Below are 27,383 nucleotides of genomic sequence, written 5' to 3' on the forward strand. Positions count from 1 at the left end.
ATAAGGGACAAACGCATTGGCTACTTGCCGGAAGCAAAGGCAGAAGTGAAGAAACTTTGCAAAATCCTCAAGTTCACAACAAAGGCATCAGAAAGTATAAATTTTAAATACCATACGTTTTTTTGCCCCCTCTCCTTTTCCCCCTCACCAGATCTTTAGTCTTTTCTTAGTTGAACTGAAGCCTTGTCTCAAACTGTCCTTGTTATATCAAAGAACAGAAGAGCTGGAAACCTTAAAGATACAGTGGAAACATAAAAGTGCATAGTTTAAAATTATTAGTGACACTTTTGATATACCTGAGAAAGGAGAGGAAACAAAGGAATTCCGTGCCCACTGTTTTGTGAAATAAGTCTGCAAGGAATTAACTCTTTTGTCAGTGATGTTCAGGCGCAGAGGAAGCTGCCCATTGCTCGTCGCGTATCCAATAAGAGCTCCTGCCTGTGGTCCAGCTGTTTCTATGTGACCTCTCTTTTCCAGTAGGCATTGTCAGGTTTAGCTCCTAATGGGTGACGACTTTCTCTTGCTTGCATGACCGTAACATGTATGTTAAGAGGTTACGGGTCAGTGATACTTTGTTGATGCCTGTAGGGAAAATTCTCTTTTCGACTATCCTACTTTGCTTTCCATGAGACACACAAGTGAGAGCAAGCTTGGGGCTCCTCAGGATTAGCCAGCTTCCAGCGCTCCTGAAGCACTTGTGGGTTATGGGCTTCACTCAAGGGTCCAGCTATGGCACCAGTCTGCCAGGCGCAGGATTCATAGTCACTGGCATGTAATCCTAACCTACTATGCCACACACTACACTCAAAACATACTGTCTCAAGTTTACAGTTATTGATTTCACAGACACTTTTATCCAAAGCAACATTTATGCAAAACATGGCAAATAGTAATAATAATTTCAAGCATCTAACTACGTGTTAGTGCTGCTGTGCTGAGAATCCAATAAATGACCAGTAACAAGTGCATGCTAGCATTGGAGCAGGAGCTGTACTGTAAGCGTCATATAGAACAAGAACCATTTTGAGTATTTTAGTTCTCTTACTTTTTGTGGAAGAGGATTGATAAAGCTCTCCTCACCTCTAAGTGACGACCCATGAGGCTGTGTCCAGCGTTAGGCGATGACTTTAACGTCATCGTTAGGCAAACAGCGTCGCTGTCAGCAATTTGATGTATTTTGTGGCTCCATTGGTGCGAAGCAGCAGTGAATCTAATCCAATCGCCGCTCCCTTTTTCCCGGGTGATGATTGGGTGCCGGCAGCAGCAGCAATGCTTTCTCTGATTTTTAAGGTCTCAATTTTGGAGCGACAGAAGCAGTCGTGCATTATGAAAATTGGAGTTTGGCAGTAAAGCTAATTCATTTGGCTGATGTGAGTGATGAGGTTGACCTCTTGTCACACATGTCATGGCTCCCCCCTCCATGGGTAATGGGGGGAATGGATTCCACCATTCAGCCCAAACAGCCCATTCCACCCAATCACACATCTCTGTGGAACTTTGTTTTTCTTGTATAAAATACATAATCAATGTTTATTTAAATAAATATTTTTTGCAATTTATGGTTTCAGTCATCGGCCTTGTGACTCGTTTAATCATTGGCTTTTCTGTTCATGTTGTTCTGTAAGTAGTATTCTTAAATTTATCTGCATTCGTATTCCTTTTGTTACTATATCCATCACCTAACGCAAGTATGTGATTGCCCTCCAGACTGTCTGCGAATTTGAAATGTTTTTGCAATCAGCTACTCCAGCCTCAGATCTTCTGGCTTGATGAGAGAGATGGTGCTGATTGAACGACAGCTCAACTCGGCCCAGGAATACTCACGGTCTGGTCGGAGAAGCCCGTGTTCCGTGGATGGCTCTTCAAGCCCATGTGTGTCTGACTCTTGTCTTTTGCGTATCATAGATCTGACCAGTTTTGTAGTAACACCCATTTCTTGTAAATACAACACTTCCCATAGGTATTCCCCTGGAGATTTTTTCTTCTCATTAACATTGATTGGCAAGCCTTCACAAGGCTGGTGATCAAAGCGACTTTTGAGTGATATTGTCTTAAACCTCTGAGAGCTGCAGTGAAGGGAGATTTGGGCTGGGGTCGGGGGCATGTTGCCATCTCCATATTTTCCTGTGATCTCCAAATATTACTTTACTCTTTCTCCCATTGGAGATTCCCTCGGATGTTTGTTTAATTTACCTTGGGGCTTTTGATCATCACCACGGGAAGCTGGTATCTCGATCAACTGGGAAGGAAAAAAGAAAAGAAATTGAAATGTTTGTGGTCTCAGTTCTTCTTTACAACGTGTGAGGATCCACATCCGACTGTCTGGATTAATGAATTGTGGTTTGATGAGGTATTGGGGGAAGGTGGTCAGGAATTCTGCTGGGAGACAAGGCTACGAACAGGTGGAAATCTTTATACGATGACAGGTCAAGTGCTATACAGCTGCTGAGTGCGTAATGTGTTCTGAACGAGTCAAGGAGAGATGAGAAATAAATTCTGCTTTATTTGCCCAAGTATATATGTGCTTCTTTTCACATATCCCATCATGCTCTTCTTTGAGACTTTCACACACACACATACATGTGAAAGCAAAGCTTGCCTAAGTGCAGGGTTGGGCCAAAGTCCGAGGTCAGGGTCGGGCCACTTGTTTGGAACCCCTGGAGCATTTTGGGGCGGGGGGTTTAAGGCCTTGCTCTAAAGGCCCTTACAGAGATGCGAGTATTCTGCCAAGGCTCAAGCCGGGGGCCCAACCCACTGAGCCACACACCGACCAGAAACTATAACTGATCCGTGGGCTTTATGGTTCAGCCATGTTGGGTGTGGCTGTGCAGTGTGAGGGAAGAGGCCTGGAACCACTTCATCAGCCATGATCTGAGTGGCATTCCTCTTTGTTTCTGAACGCAACCACCAACGTCAACAGAGAACATTCAACTATGTCATTTAGCACAGCCTGAATTTTTGTTTTTAAGACATCCTACCGACAGTCATGCATTGATCTGCATTATTGTGGTTTGTTTTGAAGTTTGTAGTAGGGTTACATGACCATATTGCCTCCACTGATTTATTTTTTCCCTGTGTTATAGGAAGGAGGTTGCACGCGTTCAAAATCTGTAGTTGGCCATGAGTATGGCGAAGGGGAAATGGCAAATGGTTATTGACCTCCATAAGTTGGCTACAAATAATTCTTACAAAGCAAATGCACGACTTTCCCACCATGCTTTCAGTTACTGTGACATTTAAGGCCACTGGTTCAGGGGTTACTCTAAGAGAGATTTTACAAGTTCATCTTGGTCCTATGTGCACTGAGGCAGCCATCATGAAAATCAGAAAGAAGTCAACAAACCGGTGTCTTGGGACCACAGAGTTTCCAATACTATTATAAGCCTCATCTCCAAGACAGCGGTCTATATGAAATGCTTCTGACTCTGTAGTCTAATGTCTGCTGAGATGTTCTGCAAATTGTCAAAAAGTATTATCATCCAGTTTACAGTCATAATATGAAAATACTCAAACTGTAAATGAAGAATTAAAGCCCCCCCAGCCCGTAGTAATTGTTTCCTTATGTGTTCATGTGCATTCATGGTATTCATCCTTATCTTTGATATATTTTCATCTGAGGGTCCCTGCTTCCAAAAAGATGTTGAAAACCACCGCCCTAAACTGATGGGCGTTACAGGTGGGGCCATGTGCTTTGGGTAGCCTTGCCCTTCGAGCTTTTGGAGTTCGAGTCCCACCTCTGTTCTTACTGTGTGTGGGCATTTCTGCAGTCCAGCGACATGCAGCCAGGATATTTTGTTTCTCTGATTGGCCCAGCATGTGATCAGGTGGGTATGTGTGTGTGTCCTGTGATGGATTAGCTCGTGTCCCGGACTGCCTTGTGCCCTATGTTGCCTGTGATCTCCATTCCCCCCGTGACCATGACCAAGATAAGGAGATGGATGGAACCATGTGATTTGGTTTGCTTTCTTCAGCATGAGGAAATAAATGTAATGCTTAGAAATACTCTGGTAGGAAAATGTTTCTATTTTCAGGCTAGTTTCACATGCACTGGGCCTGGAGATGGAATTGTGAATGAAACTAAAGCTGAGTTTGCCCTGCCAAGAGGCCGCAGCTTTCCCCACAAATGGCTCTTCCACTGAGAGAGCGAACCTAAAATCATCCAAGAAATGGCAAAATGGCTGCAAAATCGGCACTCTCAGTTCCCGCAAGTCGTCTTAATCTCTCGACCTCAGTGCAATAGAATAGCTGTGAATCTGAATTGTAAAAAGCTGCCCTCAAATAGAGCAAGAAGAATTATGAAAAAATACACATGAAACCAGTTCCCAGCCAGTCAGTAGCACGATGCAGAAGATAGCTTCTAGCTGTCCTGGCTACCTGGAAATATGGGGAACAGTTCTAACTAGGCATGTAACGATGAATCGCGAATCGGTTAAAAATCTATGTAAATGTATGACGATTTAGACCGGCTGATGAATTGCTACTTTAGTACTTCACAGTATTTTGCTTAACAGAAAAACTGGTGTAATATTACATTTGATTTCACGACGTCAGATGTCCCAGAGGCTACAGGCAGGGAACCATCCATGTTGGGGCACAAACCCATCACAGCGCACACACACAACCTATGGACAGTTTGGTAACTCCAAGTCACCTCAGCATGCATTTGGGGGGGGGGGGGACTGAAGTACCCAGAATGCAAAGCCAGCGTGAAGACTCGAACCCTTGGTCGCAGAGGTGTGAGGCGACAGTGCTAATCACTGCACCACTGTGCCACCTAAATAAGAAATAAGTACAATTTAGACCAGAAGCCACAAGCCAATTAGGAGCAATACACACAATGTTTCCCACAGCTTAACATTTAATTTAGGTAGTGCGGCATGCTTAATACTATGGTTAATGTAAAATTGAACAACGCAAATCAAATCCATTTATAAGTTCATTTAAAAACCAGTATCGATACAATGTTTTACATTCACACATCATGTAATAGCAGTATCGATTCGCTTGGTAAGTTACAGAGGACTCTGGAGGAAACTTGTCAAGCTGTTTTAAATTGGAAGCAAGTGCAGTTTTCCTAGAGAGCAGACTTGTGAGGAGGGCCAAGTCCTTTGAAAGGAGTCAAGTAATAAAGAGGAGCATTTGAAGTCTCCTGGCTGGAGGCAGAGCCTCGGCCTGCAGGTCCCGGCGCGTTGCCGGGATACACGTGTGCGGGTCCCCAGAGTGGGCAGCCATGCCAGTGCCCCGTGGCTCCCTGCCCGCCCATCCCACACCAACAGGTTCTCCACTTTGAGGAGAATACCCGCTCTCCGGCATATGCTACAGTACATGGGACTTTTCTCTGCTCTGATTCACCCCCCCCCCCATCTCTCCCTTTCCCCTGCCCAGCTCCAGATGGCGTTCACCCCCCCAGGCTGGCAGCCGCCGGCCCCGCCAGCCTGCAGGTCGCCTGGTCGGCACCCGTGCGCAGCAATGCCCCCGGGCCGCTGCTGTATCAGCTGCAGATGAAGGCCGCGGAGGATCAGCGCATCCGGCTGTAAGGGCCTCTCCACCCTATTCAGCTCCTCTGACTTACCGCAGCCACCACCGTCATCTTCATTACATCATCCTGTGATCATGGCCACCTAATATGAGTGATGTAGGAGAATCGTAAATTTCAGGGACTCTAGAAGTAAAATTGAGGTTGGACCTCTTACCAGGGACTCCAGTGGACAACAAGCCTGTCTTGGTGTTTGCTGGATCTTTGCCTCCGCGTATGAAACATAATGCATGGCTTAGAGTGTATTAACCCGCTAAATTCGAAAATTTAACAGTGTCATGGTATAAGACAATATTATTATCAGTACTGAATGGGGGTAGAGAATCCCACATGTAATTTGACTACCTGCACTGGAGCCAGGCCTGGGGACGCTGTTGAGAGACAGGCACACGGTGACCGAGGTCAGCCTGAGCCAGAAAGGGCCACCTTGGGGCTCTTTGCCAACAAGGTGAAGGGTGGGGGCTTCGATTCTATGCCGGCAGTATGACAGGAAATCTAGCAGTGCTCTGGCAGCCTTCTCAACATGGACTATGTACAACAGTGTGGACGCCGATCAGATTTCCGCCTGACAGCTCTTTCGAAAAGTAGACAACTCTGCCTGTGAGCATGCAACAAATGCGGCAGTAATGCACAGCGTGCTCCATTTGCGCAAGCCGTGGTGTCTATGGGAGGTTCTGCATCTGATATGTATTCATTACATGCATCCTGACAACAAATTGCAATTTAATCAGAAATGGGGAAATTCTCATTCTGTTCTAATAAATAAATGACTAGCTCCATGTATTATATATCACCCTCATTTCCTGGGATTCTTTTGAAATGTATTTCATTGTTCATGTGATTTATTTATCATGTTCTATGATAAATTTGATTGTGAATTTTTGGTGAAAATCGGCGCCGCACAAAACAGGCTGGCGGTTTGACGTGACGACGGTAAATCCTGCTTGATGGCACCACGTTTGTTCTCCTCCTCGATGGAAACGTGCATATTAATCACCGCTGATAATGCCTTTAAAATTTAATTTGATCATATAAAATGCACGGCATGGCAGGAGACATTTCTACTTCTGTCATCTGTTTCCTAGTCATGAATAGTTATATACGCAGATATTGATTTTCTTGGGCAGTCTGATAAAAATTGAATTTTGAAGATTGTCAGGCCGAAAGCAAACGACTGATCGGTTGCAGTTGGTCAATTCTGGAAAAATTGCCTTTATAGGTCTTTAAGATTAAACACTTATAACTGCTGTTAGAGAACCACACACTTATATCAGGAGCGTGTGTTGTAGCAGCAGCATCTACATGGTGATTGTTTGCATGTGTTTTCATTTCTTGTTTTCTTGTCCTTCCAGACTGTTGGAGAACGAGACGACCACCTTCAGTTACACAGCAGAAGGACTTCAGCCTTACACAGAATACCAGTTCGGGCTTGTCGTGTCCCACAGCCACGGGCAGACAGCCAGCAACTGGGCCGCCTTCGTCACCGCCCAGGACCGTGAGTGCCGCCCGCGCCGGCATCGCCGGGCCGTCCTTGTCCTGAAGGGGAAATGTGGCTAGCGCGGACAGAGGGGAAATAAATATGCGTAATTAGGGTTAGGCGAAGAGGAGGCACATATTTACTCACTGTGAAACGAGCACATGTGCCACGCACGCCAAGGCGTGCTTTACGCCCCCCCCCCCCTTTTTTTTTAATGCACTCGATGGAATGCACTCCATCCTTCTCCCCATCAGCACCAACTGTGAGTCACAGGTGCTCAGAGGAGGAACACTGGCATCTACAGAGAGGAGAGCATTAAAAGTGTATATCTTGCCGGTGACCTAGATGGTGTCATTGTGGGCTAATTACTGTAATACAATCATATTAGGGTTCATAACAGACAGTCTTTGCGAAGTTATAAATTAATTATACTTGGGTCTATTATCACATACATTATAATTATAGGGCCGGTATTTGCATACATTTCGAATATGCCATATTATGGGCCATCGCCTGTTCATTACTATGCAGAGCAGCTCTTCCCCGAAACCCCCTTCTCAATAGTGGATTTATGCCCCGCAGCACCAGGGAACTTTTCTTTGGGAATTCTCCCGGCGTCTCCGTGATGTCTAAGAGTGTTGGTTTATGAGCGGGGGGCCGAGAGTGCAGTGCAGTGCAGTGCAGTGCCATGCGGCCTCATTAGCGGCGTCTGTTCCTCGGATCACGCTTCGCTCGTACACGTGTGTGATCGTGCGTATGCGTGTACCTACAGACGAACACTAACTAACGGTAATGACCACCCCCTCCCCATCACCAATTAAGCTTCTTTTTGCATATTAAGGGTTTCTTTCTGATTATTAAAATGACTTATAATCACCTTAATCAGATTTAGGGCAGACTGAATCTTTGCATTTCATTAATTTATAATGACAGGATGAATTTCACATCGTAGAGAACTCCTTGAAAACTTCGTTCGTTTTATCATTGGGTGGGTTCATTTCAAACAACTGCTTCAGGTGTAGTGAGTAATAAATACTATATATGTTTAGTTCTTGTTTATATTTTTTAATGAATAATGACATGCAGTATGATAGGTAATTAACCAAAAATGTACATACTTACTTTATTAAAAGGCAGGATGTAACTCAACAGGATCATCCCTTAATGAAAATCTTTTATATGCATTTTTGGATGTAGAGCTTCATACATACCGTCTTATGTGTAATATTCCACAGCACTGATTATTTCTGAAATGTTTTATGTATTTCTTTGTAAAATTACGAAAATGGTAAGATTGTTATTTTTCAAGCAAGATCATTGTTAGGACAGTTTCTTTGATTCGTAGGTTAGGTAGTTCGCACCTCTTGGGCTGAAACGGAGTTAGTATGTTAACGATAAATGATAAACGGTAACATATGAACATTGTCAGTCATGTCTCTGCTTGTCATCTAATGGCACCAGTTGAATAACTCTTGCATAAGTCTTTCACGCTTGGAATTTCTTTATCAAAGTATATTTGTTTTATTATTTCTGTATTACCATTTATTTAGCCAACTTGAAACCAAAATACATTACTTTTTCTGCATATACCCTAAGAACTTGAACTTAAAATATGGATTAACAGGACTGAGTTGTAAGAATGTATTTTACTTTTTGGTATTTAACTGCATTTTTATTTATGCCCTTTTATTCAGGTGTGTATCATTTCTCGCATTCATTATTTCATGAATTTTCACGTCACCATGTTCATTCTGCTTAGATTTCACCGGTTTCCTTTTGAAAAGTTCCTAAGTTTTGAAAAAGAAAACAATATTTTATATATTCAGTATTATGTCAAGAGACACAAATGAAGGTTCAGCATATTTGAATAATACAAATTTATTGTTAAATCTGTAATTAAAACATTGAAATCCATTATTACTGTATGAGAATCTCATAGTTATATTAATTATTCTGTAATGTTTTTCTGAGAAAACTTTGTTTCTGTGTATTGTTTTTTATTGCCATTTCCTGAGCAATAAACATGGGCAGTACAGCTGGAAAAATTCTAAGACGCATATTATACAGCAGTGGAAATGTTAGTGCAAGTCTTCCCTGTCAGTCAGAGCAGAGGGGTTAGTTATTACCCGATCCTCTCTAGTTTCGCATCAGAGCCCGGCATTTCCAGTTTACAGATTACCATTGTGTTACATGCCATGTGGGAAACATAAATGGTGGGTTGATTCCTTGCATTAAAGGTATTCAGCCTCTGTAATTAATGATGAAACCCCTCCAGCCAAATTTTTAAAGGGCTCCTACATTTTTATTATTGCTATTACTTCTTTTTATCAAGCCGGATAAAAGTTAACTCACAAATAGCAACATGCTGTTGCAGAGCATGCGTCGAACTAATTTAAAGTAGTAATATAAAGCTATGAAATCTAATTCCATTTTAAAAATATTAATAAGGTCAGCTTGACATAGATGCATAGGATACCTAGAACTGTCCCTCCGCATTTCCAGTAGGACTAACCTCGAAAGTCATCATGGCATCAGTGCAGCCTATATGGGCCGCAAATGAATGCCTTTGCCGTTCTCCCACCCTTTGTGCCAGTCCTCCGCCTCGCCTTGTCACTTGATCGTGTTATTACTATGCTAACCAAATCCTTATAAATGTGATTTAAGGCTTGGCAGCCCGCGCTCTTGTTTTTCCTCGTGCCGCAGCGATTTATGGCCAGCCAGGAAAGGCTCGCCTTAAGTATTCCAAACGTCCCGGGATTACAGCTGTTGCCGGCCGCTGATTGAGGCCAGTCGGCGTTATCGCGCGACGTTCCCGCTCGTACCCCGAGAGCAGTAAAGCGTCAATAAAATACAAAGCACCTGCATCTTAAATGAAATTTCAATTGAAAAACTTAACAGCCCTTCAAATTGCAGAATTTAACACAGACCAGTAAAGCTTAAATAACACCTCGCCTCTAAAGACCAAAAAAGAAAGTGTATGTGTGGGGGGGGGGGGGACTGTATTCCGGGGGTTTCACACTCAAGGTGACTTGATTGTCTCGCGTGGTAAAATTATTTACAATTAAGGAATATCTCCAGAGAGCCGCGCTGGGCCTGCCATTGGACACCTATGTGGGCTGGCGTTTTGGGGCCTTTTTTGTATTCATGGGAGCCCCCCGAACCTTTGTGGTAATTGAATCAGTTAGAGTGCTGAGTGGAGCGAGCATAAAAACCTGTTAACCCAAAGGTCAGATCTGTGCATTGTTTATTTATCAGGAGATGGAGGGGGGATAATCGCAAGCCCCGTTACAGCAGCAGTTAAAAATAAATAAATAAGAATCACCCGTAACAATAACAGGAAGTAGATAAATGAGCACATCTGGGCCAGAATCATAAACAGAGCCAGGCTGTATTACCACATTTTTTAAATTAAAATATTATTTTCTGTTTCAGATATTTCTACCTAATGTGTACTGTGCATGCATTCTTATCTACGGCTAAGTACCATAATTAATATTTAAAATGGCTTTATTTTCCGTTCTTTTTATGATACTCAGTTTTTAGCATCATAGAGGGTGTTTATGAATGCAGATTGCTCCTATCGTTGCACATCAGCACAAAACGAGTCGTCCGTCGTATGGCTAACTGCTTCGCCAGTGTTATGTGAGCCGGCTGCGCCGACAGCGATAGCTTCCGGGATCCCTGACCTCCACAAGCTCCTGTAAATCGTGCCACCCTGCGTGTTAAACCTTCATCCGGATTCATTTTGTGGTGCTTATGTCCACGCATGGCTTGGAAGAAACGACAAGACACCAGTATTCCTAAACATTTCACGGTGTTCCTGATGACTTGCCGAAAGTGACGTGTTTCAAACCGAGTACATAAACCAACCACAGTCACAATGTGTGCAAGCCTTCATTTGTTGCCATGTACAGTGTGTAGTATATTGTCTAGTCCCTGTATACAGTATGTAGTATGCTGTGTATACAGTATATGTTAGTATGGTATGGTATATTATTCAGTAAATGTGTGTATGTAGCACCCTGGGGTTCAGGGAGACTATATTTCATCCAGGAATGTATTTGTGTATATTGATGGGCTGACAGTAAAGACGTCTTGGAGTTTAGGTTAGCACCATATTATCCTATAGCGTCAGTACAACGTCACAGGAGGCTGCAGCATTTTTCTGTTATGTTACTGCCTGTGCAAAGCGCTACATGCGCATCCTTAGCTAAACAGCTACAGCAGCCCTGCACGCGTTTCTTTTTCCTTGGTCTTCTGGAAAATTAGCGCAGTGTTATGTGGTTATCAGAGGCAAATGAGATGGTATGGAAAGGGGGGGTTACCCCAAGAGAGGCTGTTTTAATCTGGGCCATCTGGGGGATACATCAGCCGCCCAGCACGCTGGAGAGCCAGTCACCTTGATCCGGATGCCCTTGCCGGCAAGCCATTACCGCGGTACAGTGGGATGTAAATGGAGGAGGAAAACATTACCTTCAAATGAGCTTTCGTGGGGAAGAAATATCAATCAGGCATGAGAAGCAGGAGAGAAGACACACGAGGGCATGGGAAGATGCTACCAGCAGAGGAAGTTTGTATCAGAAGGTCTCGTTAAAGTGTAAAACGAGGACATCAAACTAGACAGTGGCCAATCAGGCTGAAAGGGGGGCGTGTTTTAAGGCAAAAGTGAAGTTTGTTGTTGAGCTCCATAGCTTTCTCTGTATTTATTAAACCCAGATTTTGTATTTGCATGATCACCTGTTCAATGGATCCATCTTTGTGTTTTTAGTCTTCACAACTTTTAGCTGAAGTTGAGCTCATATTCTCAGTAGATTCATGGCATGTTTTCCTCAGATATAAAGATGCGTCTAATGTTTCTGTAGTCATTCTTTTTTTTGTGTGTGGGGGGGGGGGGGGGGGTTATTCTTAAAAAGAAATATACTCTTAGTGGAAGTTTAAGTTTAACATTCAGGGCAGCTATAGTCACCTGCCGGGGAGTGACTTCCAAGTGGGGTGTTGGTGGGGTGGGGGGGTTGGGGGGACTTCCACTGTCACAACAGCCAGACTGGTGCCGTGTGGGTTTAGGCTCCGGGGGGAACTTGCTGGGCTGATGTGTGCCCTGGACAGGATACCCGGCCCGTACGGTGGGACCACGCGGCCGCTGCGTGTCTAATTAGGAAAATGCCCCCAGCTGTCAGATCCCGCGTGTCTGTGAGGAATTCTCTGGGCCTCGACACCATCACGGGTGTTGTAAGCACTCAGAGAAAATGACCAGTCACAAACTTAAGTGATTACAATTTTTCCTTCAGTTCGGTGCAGTCTCCTCAAAGCGCACTGTTTCCAGTAGCTGATATCCTCTGCCGTAAGCCCCCCCCATCCCCCTTGAATAAATCCATAAATATAATTTCGTATTTGCCTACATTGTGGCCCCGGGCCCTCGTCCTCTTTCATAAATGAGCTGATTTGCACATCTTCTTCTTTACATTTTAATCCGTAAAGTAAGGGGTGGCAAAAGTAGTGTTTGTCCTTGTGAGGTCTTTTTTTTTTTTTTTTACGTACCTTTAGTCAAATGAAAATCCTGTCAGCCAATGAGGTCCTTATACCTGCTGACCACACAGAATCTAAATAATTTTTCACTTAAGGGGTAACATGTAGAACATCAGTGCCAGTCTTTTGTAATCATAAAATTAGTTCCTTTTTTGGATTTATTGCCAACAGTTGCTATTATGTATGTATTATATGTCATATACTAGATGTAATATATGTATTGCAGTACCTGTATAATAATAGTATAGCTAAGCTACAATCAAGGCCTTATTCTGTGGTTTTTAAGTGTACTTTAATCTGGTCTTTTGTTTTCTTTGCAGCTTTCATTTTTAGATTGAACAGGTCCACCTGAGTGTCCTTATTAAGTCAGTCGTTACGTTGTGTCATTGTGACATAGTGTCATTGTGCCAAACACCATTAATTGCCTCTGTATGGTTTTCTTGTCTTCCTCCCACAGGTCCTGGTCCTGTCAGTGCCCTCACAGTGTCCGGCATCCAATCGCGCACTGCCACTGTCACCTGGCAGCCTCCATCCCAGACAAACGGCGTCATCACTAAGTACAGAGTTTACGCCAACTCCCAGCTCCGAGCCATCGTCCCCAGCAACAGCACGAGCTGCACCGTCTTCCCGCTGGAGCCGTACAGGGATTACACCTTCCGGGTGGAGGCGTGTGGCGAGGCCGGTTGCTCCCCTGCTGCTCCCACGAAAAGCCTTCGCACGGCCCCGGCACCCCCCGAGGACATACCGCCCCCCAGGCTCTTCTCCGACACGCCCACCTCTGTGCTGCTGTCCTGGGAGCGGCCACAGAGGCCTAACGGCGAACTGGAGCGCTACGTGGTGGAGCGGCGGCTCAGTGGTGGCCGGGAGGTGTCCGCTGTGGGCACGGTGCTGGCTGAGCGCCCCCTCAGCTTCCTGGACAACTCGGGCGCCCTGAGTCCCTGGACCAGCTACGAGTACCGTGTGGTGGCCAGTACATCGCAGGGGGGCTCCAACAGCAGTGCCTGGCGCCAGGTCACCACCAGGCCCTCTAGGCCTGCGGGCCTGCAGGCCCCCCAGACCCTGGTTCTGGGGCCCGACTCCATCCAGGTGGGTCGCAGTGACCCTGATCACAAGTCCCCTATGCCATTGTTAGCTGGCCCGACCGTCCTCCCCTCTGTTCACCTTGAGCACTGGAGAACAACGCATTCATGTATATCAATGAAATTTCTGCCTCTTCTTACCCCCCCAAAAAAAATACAAAGGCGACACTGTCACCGTTTATCAGGGCCGCTGTAAATATTAACAGCGTACAGGTCATGGTGCCCAGCTCGAGGCTCGCTGGGATCTTTTGACGCGTCTGTCTGTAGTGTATCTATCTATTCCAATTAATTAAAATTGGTCCCGGACAACTGGCTCTTTTTTGGCCCGTTTATACGCTTAAAACTCAAGGTCTCCTTGAGGAAGGAGACATTATGACCCTTTTCGTGGTTTAACTCCACTCATGTCTGGCATTTAATAAATGGGGCGATACGACAATGATGTCCAAATGAAGGGATACCTCAGCACAGTCCGCCCCTGTATATTAATGCCAAACGGCGTATGAAAAATGTAACTCTCATCATTTGGATGACATTGTTTCTGCGACTGCTTCTCGCTCCTGGGCCGATCTGCACCCAGGTTCAGCCAATTAGGTCTTGTCAATAGAGCGGCGGTAACTCCCGGCAAATTTGACCTTGGCGTCACCGTGGCCACTGTCGCTGAGGTCCATTTACATTTCACCGATGGAATGTTTGCTCCTTCAGCCCATAGCTCTCGCTCAGACGTATTCGTAATACTGCCACACAGAGGCAAAACACCCCAACTGCTCATTTGATCAAAACTGCGTTTCTGAAATCGGGTCTCTTGGGCTCTTGTTTTGTCTTGTGTCAGAATATCTCAACAAATCGTTTACCTGCCCACTACACATGATAGGTGGACAGTCAAAAAAAGCTAAAGCCCTTTTTCTCAGTTCCACTGCCTGTGTGGCTGCTGTTTTTTTGCCTTTGTGGGACAGAATAGTGTCGCGTGAGCTTGTAGTTCTGGGCCGAAGTCATTCAGCTGCATGTTCACTTCTTTTTGTGGTCTGTTGTTACCTTTAAGGAAGTTTCTTTATTATTATTATTATTTTTAAAAAGCCAAACTCCCGCCAAGCTGATATCGCTTTTTCGGAGGCGCATAAATCCTCTTTCAGCAAACACCCTGGTTATTCTCCTAATTCAGTCGAAGCTTCACTCGAGAGAGCGGGTGCCGGCAGTGTTTTGGCTTGTATACAACTTTGATTCAAGGGAAATTAATGTAACCAAACAGGCTTTGCGGCTTAGGAGCGTCTCTGTATAAATACACCCAACTGCACGTCTCCTTTGCAGAGCTGTCCCGGTGCCAGAGACATTGGCAGAAATGCTTACAACTTCAAACAAAAGGCGGCATTTACATAAACTCCCCTGAATAATTCATTCCTCTAACCCCAGGTTTAGTTTTTTAAACCATTATTACTTCATTAATGTGTTAACTGCTACAATTTACAGGGATAACTGGATGAGAATGGCTACACTTGTAAGACCCTGTAAAAAAAATGATTTGCATATGCCAGTTTGGCTTTCCTTTGCTGCTGGCTGATTGGGTGGCTCACTGCCGTTTCGGTCCTCTGTGAAACATGTATGTGCAACAAATTGAAAAGTTTTTATTGTCGCTTGTGTTTCGAGGAAACAGTGAGATTCATATGCCACGGTTGCAGAGTTGGGGACAGGTGCATGGGAGGAAAATTAGGCAAAAAAACAGTATGATAAGAGAAGAGAGAGCAAGACGAAAGATGGTGCGATATGAGGAGGGAAACCGTAAATATACAATAAATAATTTCTTCTTTTTGAAAAATAAAACAGATGTATTCTTCCTGTCAACAGATTTATTATTGGTGTTTTTTTTGAGCATACCAGTGATTTTTAAAAAATATATAGTTTGCTTTTTATTTTGACTGTACTGGATAAGCAGTTATGGAAGATAGATGGTTGCTTTTGTTTATATATTGTTTTACTTAACCTAGCATATTCTGAAATATGTTTAGTACATTTTAAATAAATGTGACACATTAATTAAATAAGTGTATTTCCATCTAAATTACTAAGAATTAATTGATTACATAATTGTAAATATGTTACATATTTAATTTTATAATGTTATATATTCTTAGTAATTTTGTGGATGGGGAAGAATATCCATTCATCCATCTTCTAGCCAAATATCCAGTACCGGTTTGTGTAGTGTGCATTCTGTGGGCCGAATATTGATATTATTTAAATAAGACCTGCAGAAAGTTACTGTATATTCTGTACACATACTGTACATTGTTGGATATAAACTTTTTTTAAGAATGCAAAATCAGTATGATTTCCAATATAAAAATATAAATTCTATACATTTTTCCACACTCCGCATCTTCATAATAACATTTCCATACTGGACCATCTAAAGATTACATCACTGCATTCTATTTCTGAATGACACCCGTGAGCCCGGCACTTTCTCAGATGAGCTGTCGGCCTGTGGAGGGCGATACCGCAATGAGATTTCTGAGCAATGGCGACTTGGGGCTTTCCTGTCCCAGGTAATTAGATGAGCGCATTTCACCCCTCAGAAATTTGCTGCTTGGCTGTTTCATTTGGTTTTCCTTCTCCCATTCAGTTAAAAGAAAATAATAAGTGAGGCATTAAAACATCTCGCCCCATCCTGAAATGAATGCAGAGATGTCATTTAGCTGTGCGGATCTGTGACATTTTCATTATTTTAACCAAAACTCCTGCAGTCTTACCCCTGCGTTAAATGAAATGAAAGGCATATTTTGTTTCAGGTCAAAGTCGGGTTCATTACTTGATCAGGCGGTTTCACTTCCTGGAGCTCATTGATTTAAAAGCCTCTAGGGTTGTACTGGGGCCCCCCCGAGTCGGGATTGGCCCCTGAACTGGTGCAGTGGCCATCAGGGAGTTCCTGCATCTCTGCTCTTATGAAGATCAGGCGGCATAGGGAATAGGATGTTATTGACCTTACAGCTACAGTCAAAGAGGACGACATTCTGTGTGTCTCACCGCAGGTCTCCTGGAGCACCCCCCTGATCTCCAACGGTAACATCGAGAGCTACGAGATCCGTCTGCTGGACCGGCGCGTCCCCCACACCAACACGTCCAGCCTCGTGTGCACCGTCGCTGACCTGCTGCCTGACACCAACTACAGTGTGACCGTCCTCGCCTGCTCTGAAGGGGGAGGCCACGTCGGCGGGTGCACGGAAAGCCCGGCCTCCCACGTGACCACACCCCCCGCAGCCCCGGGGGGCCTGGGGCGGCTGTCGGTCACCGTGGTCAGCGAGTCCCTGCTGGTGGCGTCCTGGCCCCCGCCCACCAGGCCAAATGGACCCAACGTGAGGTAGGCCGATGCTGCGGCTTTTCACACGCGCGGGGCACACAGCGGCTGCCATGACACCTCAGGGTTCATTAACGGCCGCCACGTTATCGACCGAGTGTCATCACAGCGCTGTCATACTACAGTCACTCCTGTTTGTCCTCTAGACACAAAGTACCCAAAACGCAGTGACTGCCACAGCACTTCCTGAAGGACTGTGGACATCTAATAGATGTTACATTGTCACTGAGAAATTATTTATTATTTATCTATTTATTGTTACTTTTTAGCTATTTATTCTACCCCTTTATGCTTCTGCTGTCTTACTTCTTGTTGCATACTTACACTGCCCTATGTGTATGAACTCTTGTGGACAGCCCCCTTCCTTTTTGCACTGTCCTCTGTTTTGACGCCACCCCCCCATCAGAGTTGTTTCTGTGTTACACTGTGCTGCTGGAGGGACTTTATTTTCTGCCGCTATATACTTGTATATAGATTGTATGGTAATAACGTACATTTGATTCAGGTTTACTTCAAATCAAATAGTGAACCTGAATAAGTGAACCTCTTCTGAACCTATATACATCATAATTTTCATATTTTTAGTTTATATTTAATTTCCATGAGGTTCTATGTGGCTGTATAGTATTTATTTTATTATTCTTATTGATTCTTTAACTAATGGATGTTGTCCTTATTGTTATAATCTGTATTTGTATTTGCACCTGTTTATGCCTCAAATTACTAATTCCAGAAAAATGCTTTCTACTCACACAAAATTACAAAAAGACACATAGTTGCTTCAATGTTTGGTTAAAAAGTGTTTGGTTTATTACACTCTATAAAATATTTTCTTAGTTTTTTCACAACTTACTATTTGTCATTAAAAGCAGTTAAAAATATTTTTATGTTTCTCTGAAAGCAAGTTTTTTAGTAAAATAAAAATTTAAAACCTCCCCCTTTTTAAAATTAACTCTCAGTCATCTGAGTATTTGAAAATATAGAAAAATGTGATGTCACCACATTGTTAGCTGCCTGTAAACTCGGTTTTGCAGGCGATTAAGCCGTAAACAGTGGCCCGTGTTTGGTCCGGATTATTAAAATTCATGAATACTTTTGGTGGCGGGTATGTTTGTTTAACTAGGCTTATAAACCTCACATTAAGCCGGGCTCCTCTGATTACAAACGAAATTTGCATTATTTTTCAAAGTAGGGGGGGCTCAAAAAAAATGAGTCAAGGAAACTGGCAGGAGAATTGCTTTGGCAAACCAGCTTTGATTATCCCTGTGTTTTTACTGCCCTCAGATACGGACTGCTGAGACGGAAAAGCCTGCAGCCCCTGGCTTCTCTTCCCCCTGAAGATTTGAATCGCTGGTACAATGTTTACACAGGAGCCAAATTGTTTCATGAAGATAAAGGCCTTAGCAGGTGAGATTACTGAAATTAGCTTTAAAGCAAACTCCGCCCGTGTGTACAGAACTGTTTTGCGCACTGATGCCATCTTTTAATGCTGTTCAAAGATACATTAAGCAAATATTCAGGAATTAAATTGTTTTCTGCTAATCTTCCTCTGGTGCTCATCATATATTCCAGCGCTACTGCTTTTTCTGTTATACAAATTCAGTTATATATATTTTTTCTTCAAAGAGTGACTTCAAAGTGTATCCATGTATGTAGATGCTAATGGTATTCAAAATTATGGTTTAATAAATTGCCATGGTCATTCAGAATTAAACCCAGGACCCAAGGATCCAGGGATTCTGATACACGGCCAGAAGCACTCATGCTCTTCGGTGGCTGTCGGATTGGTCCCAATCAATCACGGTGATTTTGAATTCCGGGCTTGTTTCTCATCTGAACCCCAGGTTCACTACATACCAGTACAAGCTGCTGGTGCACAATGACGTCGGCTTCACCACTGGGGAACCCGTTACGGCCACCACCCTGGCAGGGGTCCCCTTTGTCCCTACCAACGTTTCTGTGCAGGCCCTCAACCACACTGCTGTGGAGGTCAACTGGACAACACCGTGTAAGACCTACTTCTCAGGGTTTTTCAGGGTTACTTCTGATTTAAGTCACGTGCCTAAATATAAGGCAGAAATCGGGGAGCGGATGTATGTATCCATCTATCTTCCCTAACCACTGCTAGAAGGTCATAGGGAATACAGACCGCAGGGCAGGGGTCGTCCTAATCCATCACAGGGATCATACTTACTTATTATTTATTTAGCAGATTCTTTTATCCAAAGCGGCATTATTTTATTTTTTATTTTTTTTATAGAGTCAGACAATTTCAATGAGTAATTGGAGGCTAAGGGCCTTTCTGAAGGGCCCAATGGTAAAATCACTCTGCCGACTCTGGGATTTGAGCCAGCAACCTTCTGATTACAGGGACAGTGGCCAACCCACTAAGCCACACGCTTCAAACCCTTTGGAGTCGCCATTTCTCCAAGCCTCATGTTTTTGGACCTAGTCAGGATATCTGTGTAAATGGAGAGAACAAACTAATTCCACAAATACAGAGTGCACAGTGCTGGAAATGTGTGGCTGTGGGCTAACCATATGCAGCCATATTTACTGTTCTCAGGGACATTGTTTCAGTCCCCCTTTTTGGCCTCCTTTACCCACTAGCTCTTCAGGACCTACAAGGAGCAGTGGAGCTGTACACACTGTGGATCAACTCCTCCCAGCTCACCCGGTCTGTCTCTTTCTCCCCCGGCACCACCTCTGTTGTGGTGGGAGAGCTGCAGCCCAACACGGAGTACCACCTCTCCCTTCATGTCTCCAACGGGGCCCATGTCATCGCCGGGCCTGCAGCCACTTGCAGAACCGCCGATGGAGGTGAGGCCCAGAATGGCAGACAGCCCCGATTCTCCCCCCTTGTTAATGTCGACTTGGCACTATCTGAGGTTGAGAACAGTCAAGCTATAATAATGACATTCGTTGCGTTTAAAATTATTGGGGGGAGGGTTTGATGCTAAATAGCTTAAGTGAGCCACGTCGTCAAGTGCTGGATCAATACAAGGTCCCAGCGATACACAGGCAGTCTGCTCTAATGGATATATTAGCAAAGTCATACTCAACCTCCCTCTCGCCTCTGCCCGGTCCAGTAATACAGTGAGTTTGGATCCCTCCCAATAAATCATACATTAAACATGCTGATTATATTTTATCGATCTGTGGGTCTTGTTAGACAGAAAGGGGGTCACGAAACCTTCAAAGGCACACGTGTAGAGGAATACGAACACTAACGTTCGACTGACGTTAGATTCCCAGGTTTGAATTAAAGCCTGTTAAACATGTGAAAGCCAGCTAGTCAGATTGTAATCATACAGTATCTTTGTCATATGGATCTTCTCGGATAAATTTTGGTTCTGCTCACATGTAAGACACTTCATGTTTTACTGAAGGTGCAAAGTTTTCTTCTGTGTGTTTCGCAAGCAGAGTCCTCAAGTCAATTGTGAAAAAAAACATCTGGAATTATAGTACGCAAAAAAAAATAAAAAGATGTATGCCCTCTCCTTGTTTAGCAACTGAGTTATGTCCAGTAACCAGGTCATTTAGCGAAATGGTTGCTAAGTGAAAATCATGGTAACCTAGACGTGACTGTGACTGCGCTTCGTGCTACAAAGGTCTGGTTGCTGCCGTCTCATTCAGGTAAAGTTCTCGAACAGCTACACCAGCATTACTTTCACTCCAGCATGCATTGTTTTGTCCAGTGTGGAGAATCTGGTCATAAATGCTTGTAAATTTCGAGGAACATGGAAATTATAAAGCTTTTATGTATTTGCTCACTAACCAAAGTGACAAGGAGAAGAGTGGTACTTTTTCAGTTCCTGACTGTATACATACATTTTTGGTTGATAATAAAGCTTTAATTAATAAAGCTTTAATTAATAATGGACCTTTGTTCCACTTGGTAAATTATTATTTTGGTTTAAAATGAATGATTTGCTTGTTATGCATAAATGTTTTGTGTGTGTTTCCTATTCTTGTATATTAGTGTTGTTTGCATTTACAAATCATGAAGTCAGCTAAAAACAGCTCCTGGACACCTGCCTGAAATCCTGTGACCTACAGTCAGGGGTCCCGAGAGCCTCAATAAATTCGCCATGGCTTTTATTTACGACGCTCAATATGGCGTCAAGGTAGTGTTACCAGCCACAACAAGGAAGACGGGGAAGTCAAGCTGTTCCTCTAAAAATACACAGAAGCGAAGGTCCGGGCTATTTACAGCAGCCACCGTGGCATCTGTTTGTCCCGACACCCGGCGAGACAGATATTAAGAGACCAAAATGTCTGGGCGGAACTGCATGCCAACCCAGTATCAGTTTTGGCTAATGGAAGATGAGAAATCTGAATTGGCTCCTTTCTTGCCCTACCTGAGCATGTATTTCTGTTCCAGGGTTGGAATCAGAAGGAGGTCCGTTCCAAAGACACTTTCCCTGCAGAGGCACGCATCGATTCCCCCTGCGCCTCAGTCGCTGTCTGAAAGATCGGGGCTAAGATTTCCCTTTTTCAAAAATTTTGATGGGTGCCTTGACCTCTGTGGCACGATCAATAGTCATTACGGCGCCCCCGTCCCCCAGTGATGGCACAGATGGTGGCGATAGCGGCAGCCTGGACTGCATTAAGCACCACTGCGTTAGTCGAGCCTAACGTCTCTGCGCTCTTTTTATATACTTTTGTCCCCAAAGCTCTTGGTTCTGTGCAGTTAACATTTGGTGCTCAGAGTGCTATGCATTCCTACTTCACCTAATCTTATCAGCGTAATAAAAACCACATTTAAAAAACGTTAGGAAATGGCTACTGCCTAAATAAAGGTTACGGGTCGTTTGACAAAGTGCGATTTCATTATTTTTGCAGCCTAAAGGACAGCTCAATTTAACGGCTGCATTTGAACCTAAAGAATACTGTACAGGGATCCATAATGCGGGTGCTAATTCAAAACAGCCAGCCATGGGCTAAATATGCTGTGTTCCGGGTGATTTAGCGTATATATATGTTACGTACCAAGCAGGGTGGTGGCCTTACTATGCTAGGGTTGTTGGGTCAGATCCTGCTCCCTCCCTCTCAGAGTGTTGGGAGTTTGCACATTCTCCACATGCTCTTACGAGTTTCCTCTAGGATCTCTCATTTCCTGCTGTTAGGTGAATTGGTGCCTTTCAGTTGCCCTTAGTATGTGTGTGTGAGTGAGCGTGCCATGTAATGGCCTGGCGCCCCCAACAGGGTGTCCCCTGCCTCATGTTCTGTGCTGCTTGGGACAGTTGTCAGACTCACTGTGTCCCTGTATTGAATAAATGAATAAATGGTTATGGAGGGTTGGCCATAATTCACACCGAAGGGCTAACTTTATCATTAACCAATGATATTTTTTGAATCAGCGTGTGATAGGGGGGGTACTTCTGTGTTCTGTGTCCTCGCCCCTGTATATGCTCCTGGTTACATGCCAAGTAGAGATATACAATATATCGATTTCATCAGTATCAAAGATATTCGTTAAAAATCAAAATATCTATATCGGTCCGATGTGTCAGTCTTTATCGATGTTCTCAGTTGATATTTAAACGTTATCTGTATTAAAAGTTAGCATGGACAAAATGATAGAAGGACTTGCACTGAATGATCAGTTATTTTTTTGTGGAGGACAAAATAAAGGCAGAATAAAAAATTAAGTACCGTCAGTTCGCTAATCACCACCACCAAGTTTCATTGCCAGCACCCTCCCACTCAGCAAGGGACTCACAGATTATCCGGCATGGGCGATACTAGACATTCATAATAGACATACTAAATATACAGCCTTGTGTCAGCTTGTGTTTGCATTTTGGACCAGGGCCACCAAACGTAAGTCAGTTTGGGCGTATCTCAATATTGCAGCTGTCAATCACATATAAATTATGCATACTTTATGACAAGTTAGATATGGACAGTCGGTCGTGCTGGCAGCTGGCAGTGCTGCCCATTCTCCTGCACCTGTTACACTAATTAGCAATACACCCGCTAACATCCTATTACATCCACTTTCAGGCGTCTCTCGGTCAGTGTACGTTACAGTGTATATTATTTACTATGGACCTCGGACATAAAGGCAATCGGATGTAACTCGATCAGGTGTAACTCAAAGTAAGACTGTACTGGTTCTCGATATCGGTCAAAACTTCGAATATTGGTGAAGCTCTGGTGCCAAGGGTGAGTCTTGTACTGTGTTTTAGTGCTCTAATAGTTCTCCTGTATTTGCACTGTTGTTGGTCTTACCGGCCCACCATGCTCCTGTCTCCTACCTTGTAGCCGTAGTACAAAAATTTCCTTGGAAATTTTGAAACATCCTCGGAAAACATGCAACAGTAAAACATGAAACTGAAACCTGCTGATACCGGCTCTTGGCCAATGATTCCATAAGCATCTCTGACGCTGGGGATTAGGGGGGACGGATTGGAACTGGATGTTTGTCCCATCTCTCTGCAGGCTTTGCTGGGACTATATGCTGCCAGTGTGACAATAAAGTGACAATCATGTGAGATACAAATGTGTTGTTTGTGATAGTTTCAGCACATAACCTCGGAGAGGCCTAGAGAAGGCCCCGCACTGAAATGTTGATCTTTACTTATTTATTTGGTAGGTGTTCAAAGTGACATTGCACATTTTTGATCTCATGCCCAGGCCTGGCCACAGCTCTAAGGTGTAGGGTGGGCCACAGGATTCCCTCGGGGTGTGGTATTTTGGAGTAAAAGTCAACAGTTTCAGAGATCTGTGTTAAACACAATTGACTTGCTATATACACAGTCATAAAAAAATTGATATTTGTCCAGCTGTTGGGTGGTACGGGCTCGTGGTTGGGTGGTACAGGCTCGTGGTTGGGTGGTACAGGCTCTGGTTGGGTGGTACAGGCCCGTGGTTGGGTGGGCCAGACTCATGGTTGGGTGGTACAGGCTCTGGTTGGGTGGTACAGGCTCGTGGTTGGGTGGTACAGGCTCTGGTTGGGTGGTACAGGCTCGTGGTTGGGTGGTACAGACTCGTGGTTGGATGGTACAGGCTCGTGGTTGGGTGGTACAGACTCGTGGTTGGGTGGGCCAGACCCACCCTGGCCTCCCTGTAGACTTTGGCCTGCTCTCTTCTATCACTGATAGAAGAATTCTCTCTAGTTTGAGACGCATTGCCTATGTTTCTGATTTAGCTATATATGTTTTTTCAGGAGGAGCATGGAAATTAAAGCATTAATTCTGCTGATTCTGTTCCTGTTCACTGGGAAGGAGCTGTGTGTTGTTAGGCCTCGCATCGGTGGGGGGAGGGGGTATGTTGGTAGAGTTTACACAAAGGCAGTGCTGGGGGAGCCCCAGCCCAGACAGCCGCGAGAATCCCCCAGACTGGGCCAGTTAACCCCTCCCTGCCCCCGGCACAGAGCTCAAATCCCACACCTCTCTGTCAGGAGCGATTCAATTTGCCCGCAAAGCGTCTGCCGGGACCGGAGGTGGGCGTGTGGGGGGGGTGGGGAGGATGTGCAGACAGCGTGCTCTTGCTTGTGCGTGCGAGGTCTTTCTGCGAGACAATTTCAAAACAATTCAGGCGGTGAAAAAGCAAGTAAAATTATGTTTAAAATGGAAAAAAAACACCATTTTCATCTGTCTGTCATATAATGATAATCCTTTATCCTATCAAAATGTAAACTTATGCCCTGGGACAAGATAGAAAAGAGATCAAATGTGCCGTACGTATTTTATGAATGGTTCTGGTTTGTCTTCATCCTCTATTATTTAGTTCGTACCTGTTTGTGAAGGAAGTGTCGACTCAGTGGCACAGGAGCGTGTTAATCTCCACTCTCGTGCCCCTCAGGTCAGCTGCACCATGGGGCCCTCATTAGGACCCTCGTTAGGGCCCTCATTAGGACCCTCGTTAGGGCCCTCATTAGGACCCTCGTTAGGGCCCTCATTAGGACCCTCGTTAGGGCCCTCATTAGGACCCTCGTTAGGGCCTTAGGTGCTACACTGAGCTATGGGGAGATGGGAGTCTGTGGGTGACAATGTGATGCCTCAAAACGGTGTTTCTCAATCCGGTCCTCAAGGACCCACACACAGTCCACATTTTGGTTCCCTCTCAGCTCCCAACACACCTGTACCAGGTATTCTGTGTTGTTGTTTGGCTGGTTGTTTGATTCAGTGCTGAGACCTGGGACTGTCTAGCGGTCTCTGAGGGCTGGATTGAGAAACGCTGACTTAAAGCAGGCAATAAAACAAGACAATAAAGATGGAGAGGCTTGCACTCATTCTGGCCTGTGTTTTTTAATGTGATTTGTCTTTTGACTGATATGACCTGCCCCCTTCCCACGGCAATTCTGTTTTCAGAACCCAAGGGTGTCCTCCCTCCCGAAGTGGTGACCATCAACAGCACCGCTGTCTGTGTGCTCTGGGTCTCGCCCCTCTCTCCCAACGGCGTGATCACCGAGTACTCAGTCTACCTGGACGGCCAGGTCCACAGGACAGGCAGCAGCACGCCCGGGTACCTGGAGCTGGGGGGGCTGCGGCCGTTCACCGTCCACGACATCCAGGTCCGTACCCCTGGTCCATTCTGGCTCAGTTCCTCTTCCCAGGGTCAGATATTCCTCAAATGCAGTCTGTCACTCCTCAGGTGGAGGTTTGCACCGTATACGCCTGCATGAGGAGCAACAGCACCAAGGTGACCACTGTGGAGGACCAGCCAGCCGATCTCCCTGCACCTGGCATCAGGGATGTCGGCGCACGGTGAGCGATCGCAGGGTCACATGCTTGCTGTCGGGGTCCGTCACTGAGATCAGCACAATAACATATAAGGGTTCATGCGCCACACACTGTACATTATAGATTTGTAAATGCACGGCTGCAAAGGCAGAGAATCACCCGACGTTTAAAAAGCATGCGATGTACATTGGGAAACATATAATGCAGCACTTGGAGTGCATTGACCTGCTTATACTGCAGTCGCCACACACTTAGCTGTTTGTACCTAAAGATATTTTCTCCTTTAAACGCCGGAAATGCATTTCTTTATTAGAACTGCTTTCTTCCGCCGTTGATTGAACATTTATTGACTTAGTTTCTGTTAATCTTAAATTGTGTATTATGTCTAGTTAGAATTAAAGATCATAATCGTGCAGTGATTTGCTACTGCGATTCGCCTGGATGGCGCTACATGTGTGGTAACACAAAATTAAACGACACTCTTCGGAGCAATCAGATTTGAGAATTCAACAGCACTAGCGTATAAGTTCATTTTAAATAACAAGTTGATATTAATATTTTGCACAGCCCCCAGATCGGTGTGTGTCTGAGTGTTTATCAGCCCTGTGTTGTGCGGCTTTCCTATAGGAACCAAAAGGGAACGTGTGTCTCCCCCAATATTTCATTTGACCTTATTTGCCCCCCCCTCCAAAAAGTAAACCTTTACATATAAATTATTAAGTTGTGTCCCACCCCCAGTGTCAGGCTCTCTGAAGGATTATTTACAGAGGGTCTGGTTAGTACCCTGACGCTTCCGGCTGCCTAAACGTAGCGCAGCTATATGCTAAACGGCGCGATGTTGGGTTGTGACACAGACAAGCTTTTGAATCCTTTTAGCCGACCGTCCGTCACAGTGTGGCCTTCGGCCCGGTCTGTGAAGTCTCATCGGGGGTGTCTGCATGGCAGGAGCAGCGGTGCCGTTGGGATGGGGGGGGGGCTGGAATGCCACCCCTCTTCCTTCACAGGCATGAATACCTGCCCCTCTGCTCTCTCTGCATTGGGGGGGGGGGGCTGGAATGCCACCCCTCTTCCTTCACAGGCATGAATACCTGCCCCCCTGCTCTCTCTGCATTGGGGGGGGGGGGGCTGGAAGGCCGCCCCTCTTCCTTCACAGGCATGAATACCTGCCCCTCTGCTCTCTCTGCATTGGGGGGGGGGGGCTGGAATGCCACCCCTCTTCCTTCACAGGCATGAATACCTGCCCCCCTGCTCTCTCTGCATTGGGGGGGGGGGGGGGGCTGGAAGGCCGCCCCTCTTCCTTCACAGGCATGAATACCTGCCCCTCTGCTCTCTCTGCATTGGGGGGGGGGGCTGGAAGGCCGCACCTCTTCCTTCACAGGCATGAATACCTGCCCCTCTGCTCTCTCTGCATTGGGGGGGGGGGGGCTGGAAGGCCGCCCCTCTTCCTTCACAGGCATGAATACCTGCCCCTCTGCTCTCTCTGCATTGGGGGGGGGGGGGCTGGAAGGCCGCCCCTCTTCCTGCACAGGCGTGAATACCTGCCCCTCTGCTCTCTCTGCATTGGGGGGGGGGGGGCTGGAAGGCCGCCCCTCTTCCTTCACAGGCATGAATACCTGCCCCTCTGCTCTCTCTGCATTTGGGGGGGGGGGCTACCAGCATGAGAATTGGTCTCATAAAACAATGCAGAGGTGAAGAGGCGTCTGCGTGTTGAAATTTGACATAA

The 27,383-nt window shown here is 45.2% G+C and overlaps 1 protein-coding gene across 13 annotated transcripts in view; it reads left to right on the forward strand.

Annotated features, from left to right (window-relative positions):
- The window catches only part of ush2a (Usher syndrome 2A (autosomal recessive, mild)), a 199,405-nt gene that overhangs the window by 99,883 nt on the left and 72,139 nt on the right, over positions 1-27,383 (forward strand). For all 13 annotated transcript variants that reach the window (XR_011982524.1, XM_072699000.1, XM_072698989.1 and 10 more), the window contains 9 exons: positions 5,386-5,533; positions 6,889-7,031; positions 12,997-13,625; positions 16,642-16,970; positions 18,252-18,374; positions 18,812-18,975; positions 19,578-19,787; positions 25,289-25,491; positions 25,572-25,684. Coding sequence is in view for 12 of the 13 variants with exons in the window: in XM_072699000.1 (XP_072555101.1) it covers positions 5,386-5,533; positions 6,889-7,031; positions 12,997-13,625; positions 16,642-16,970; positions 18,252-18,374; positions 18,812-18,975; positions 19,578-19,787; positions 25,289-25,491; positions 25,572-25,684 (2,062 nt within the window). In the remaining variant the exon portion in view is untranslated. The remainder of the gene's footprint in view (positions 1-5,385; positions 5,534-6,888; positions 7,032-12,996; positions 13,626-16,641; positions 16,971-18,251; positions 18,375-18,811; positions 18,976-19,577; positions 19,788-25,288; positions 25,492-25,571; positions 25,685-27,383) is intronic.

Source organism: Paramormyrops kingsleyae, chromosome 14, assembly GCF_048594095.1.
Source record: "Paramormyrops kingsleyae isolate MSU_618 chromosome 14, PKINGS_0.4, whole genome shotgun sequence".
NCBI lineage: Eukaryota > Metazoa > Chordata > Actinopteri > Osteoglossiformes > Mormyridae > Paramormyrops > Paramormyrops kingsleyae.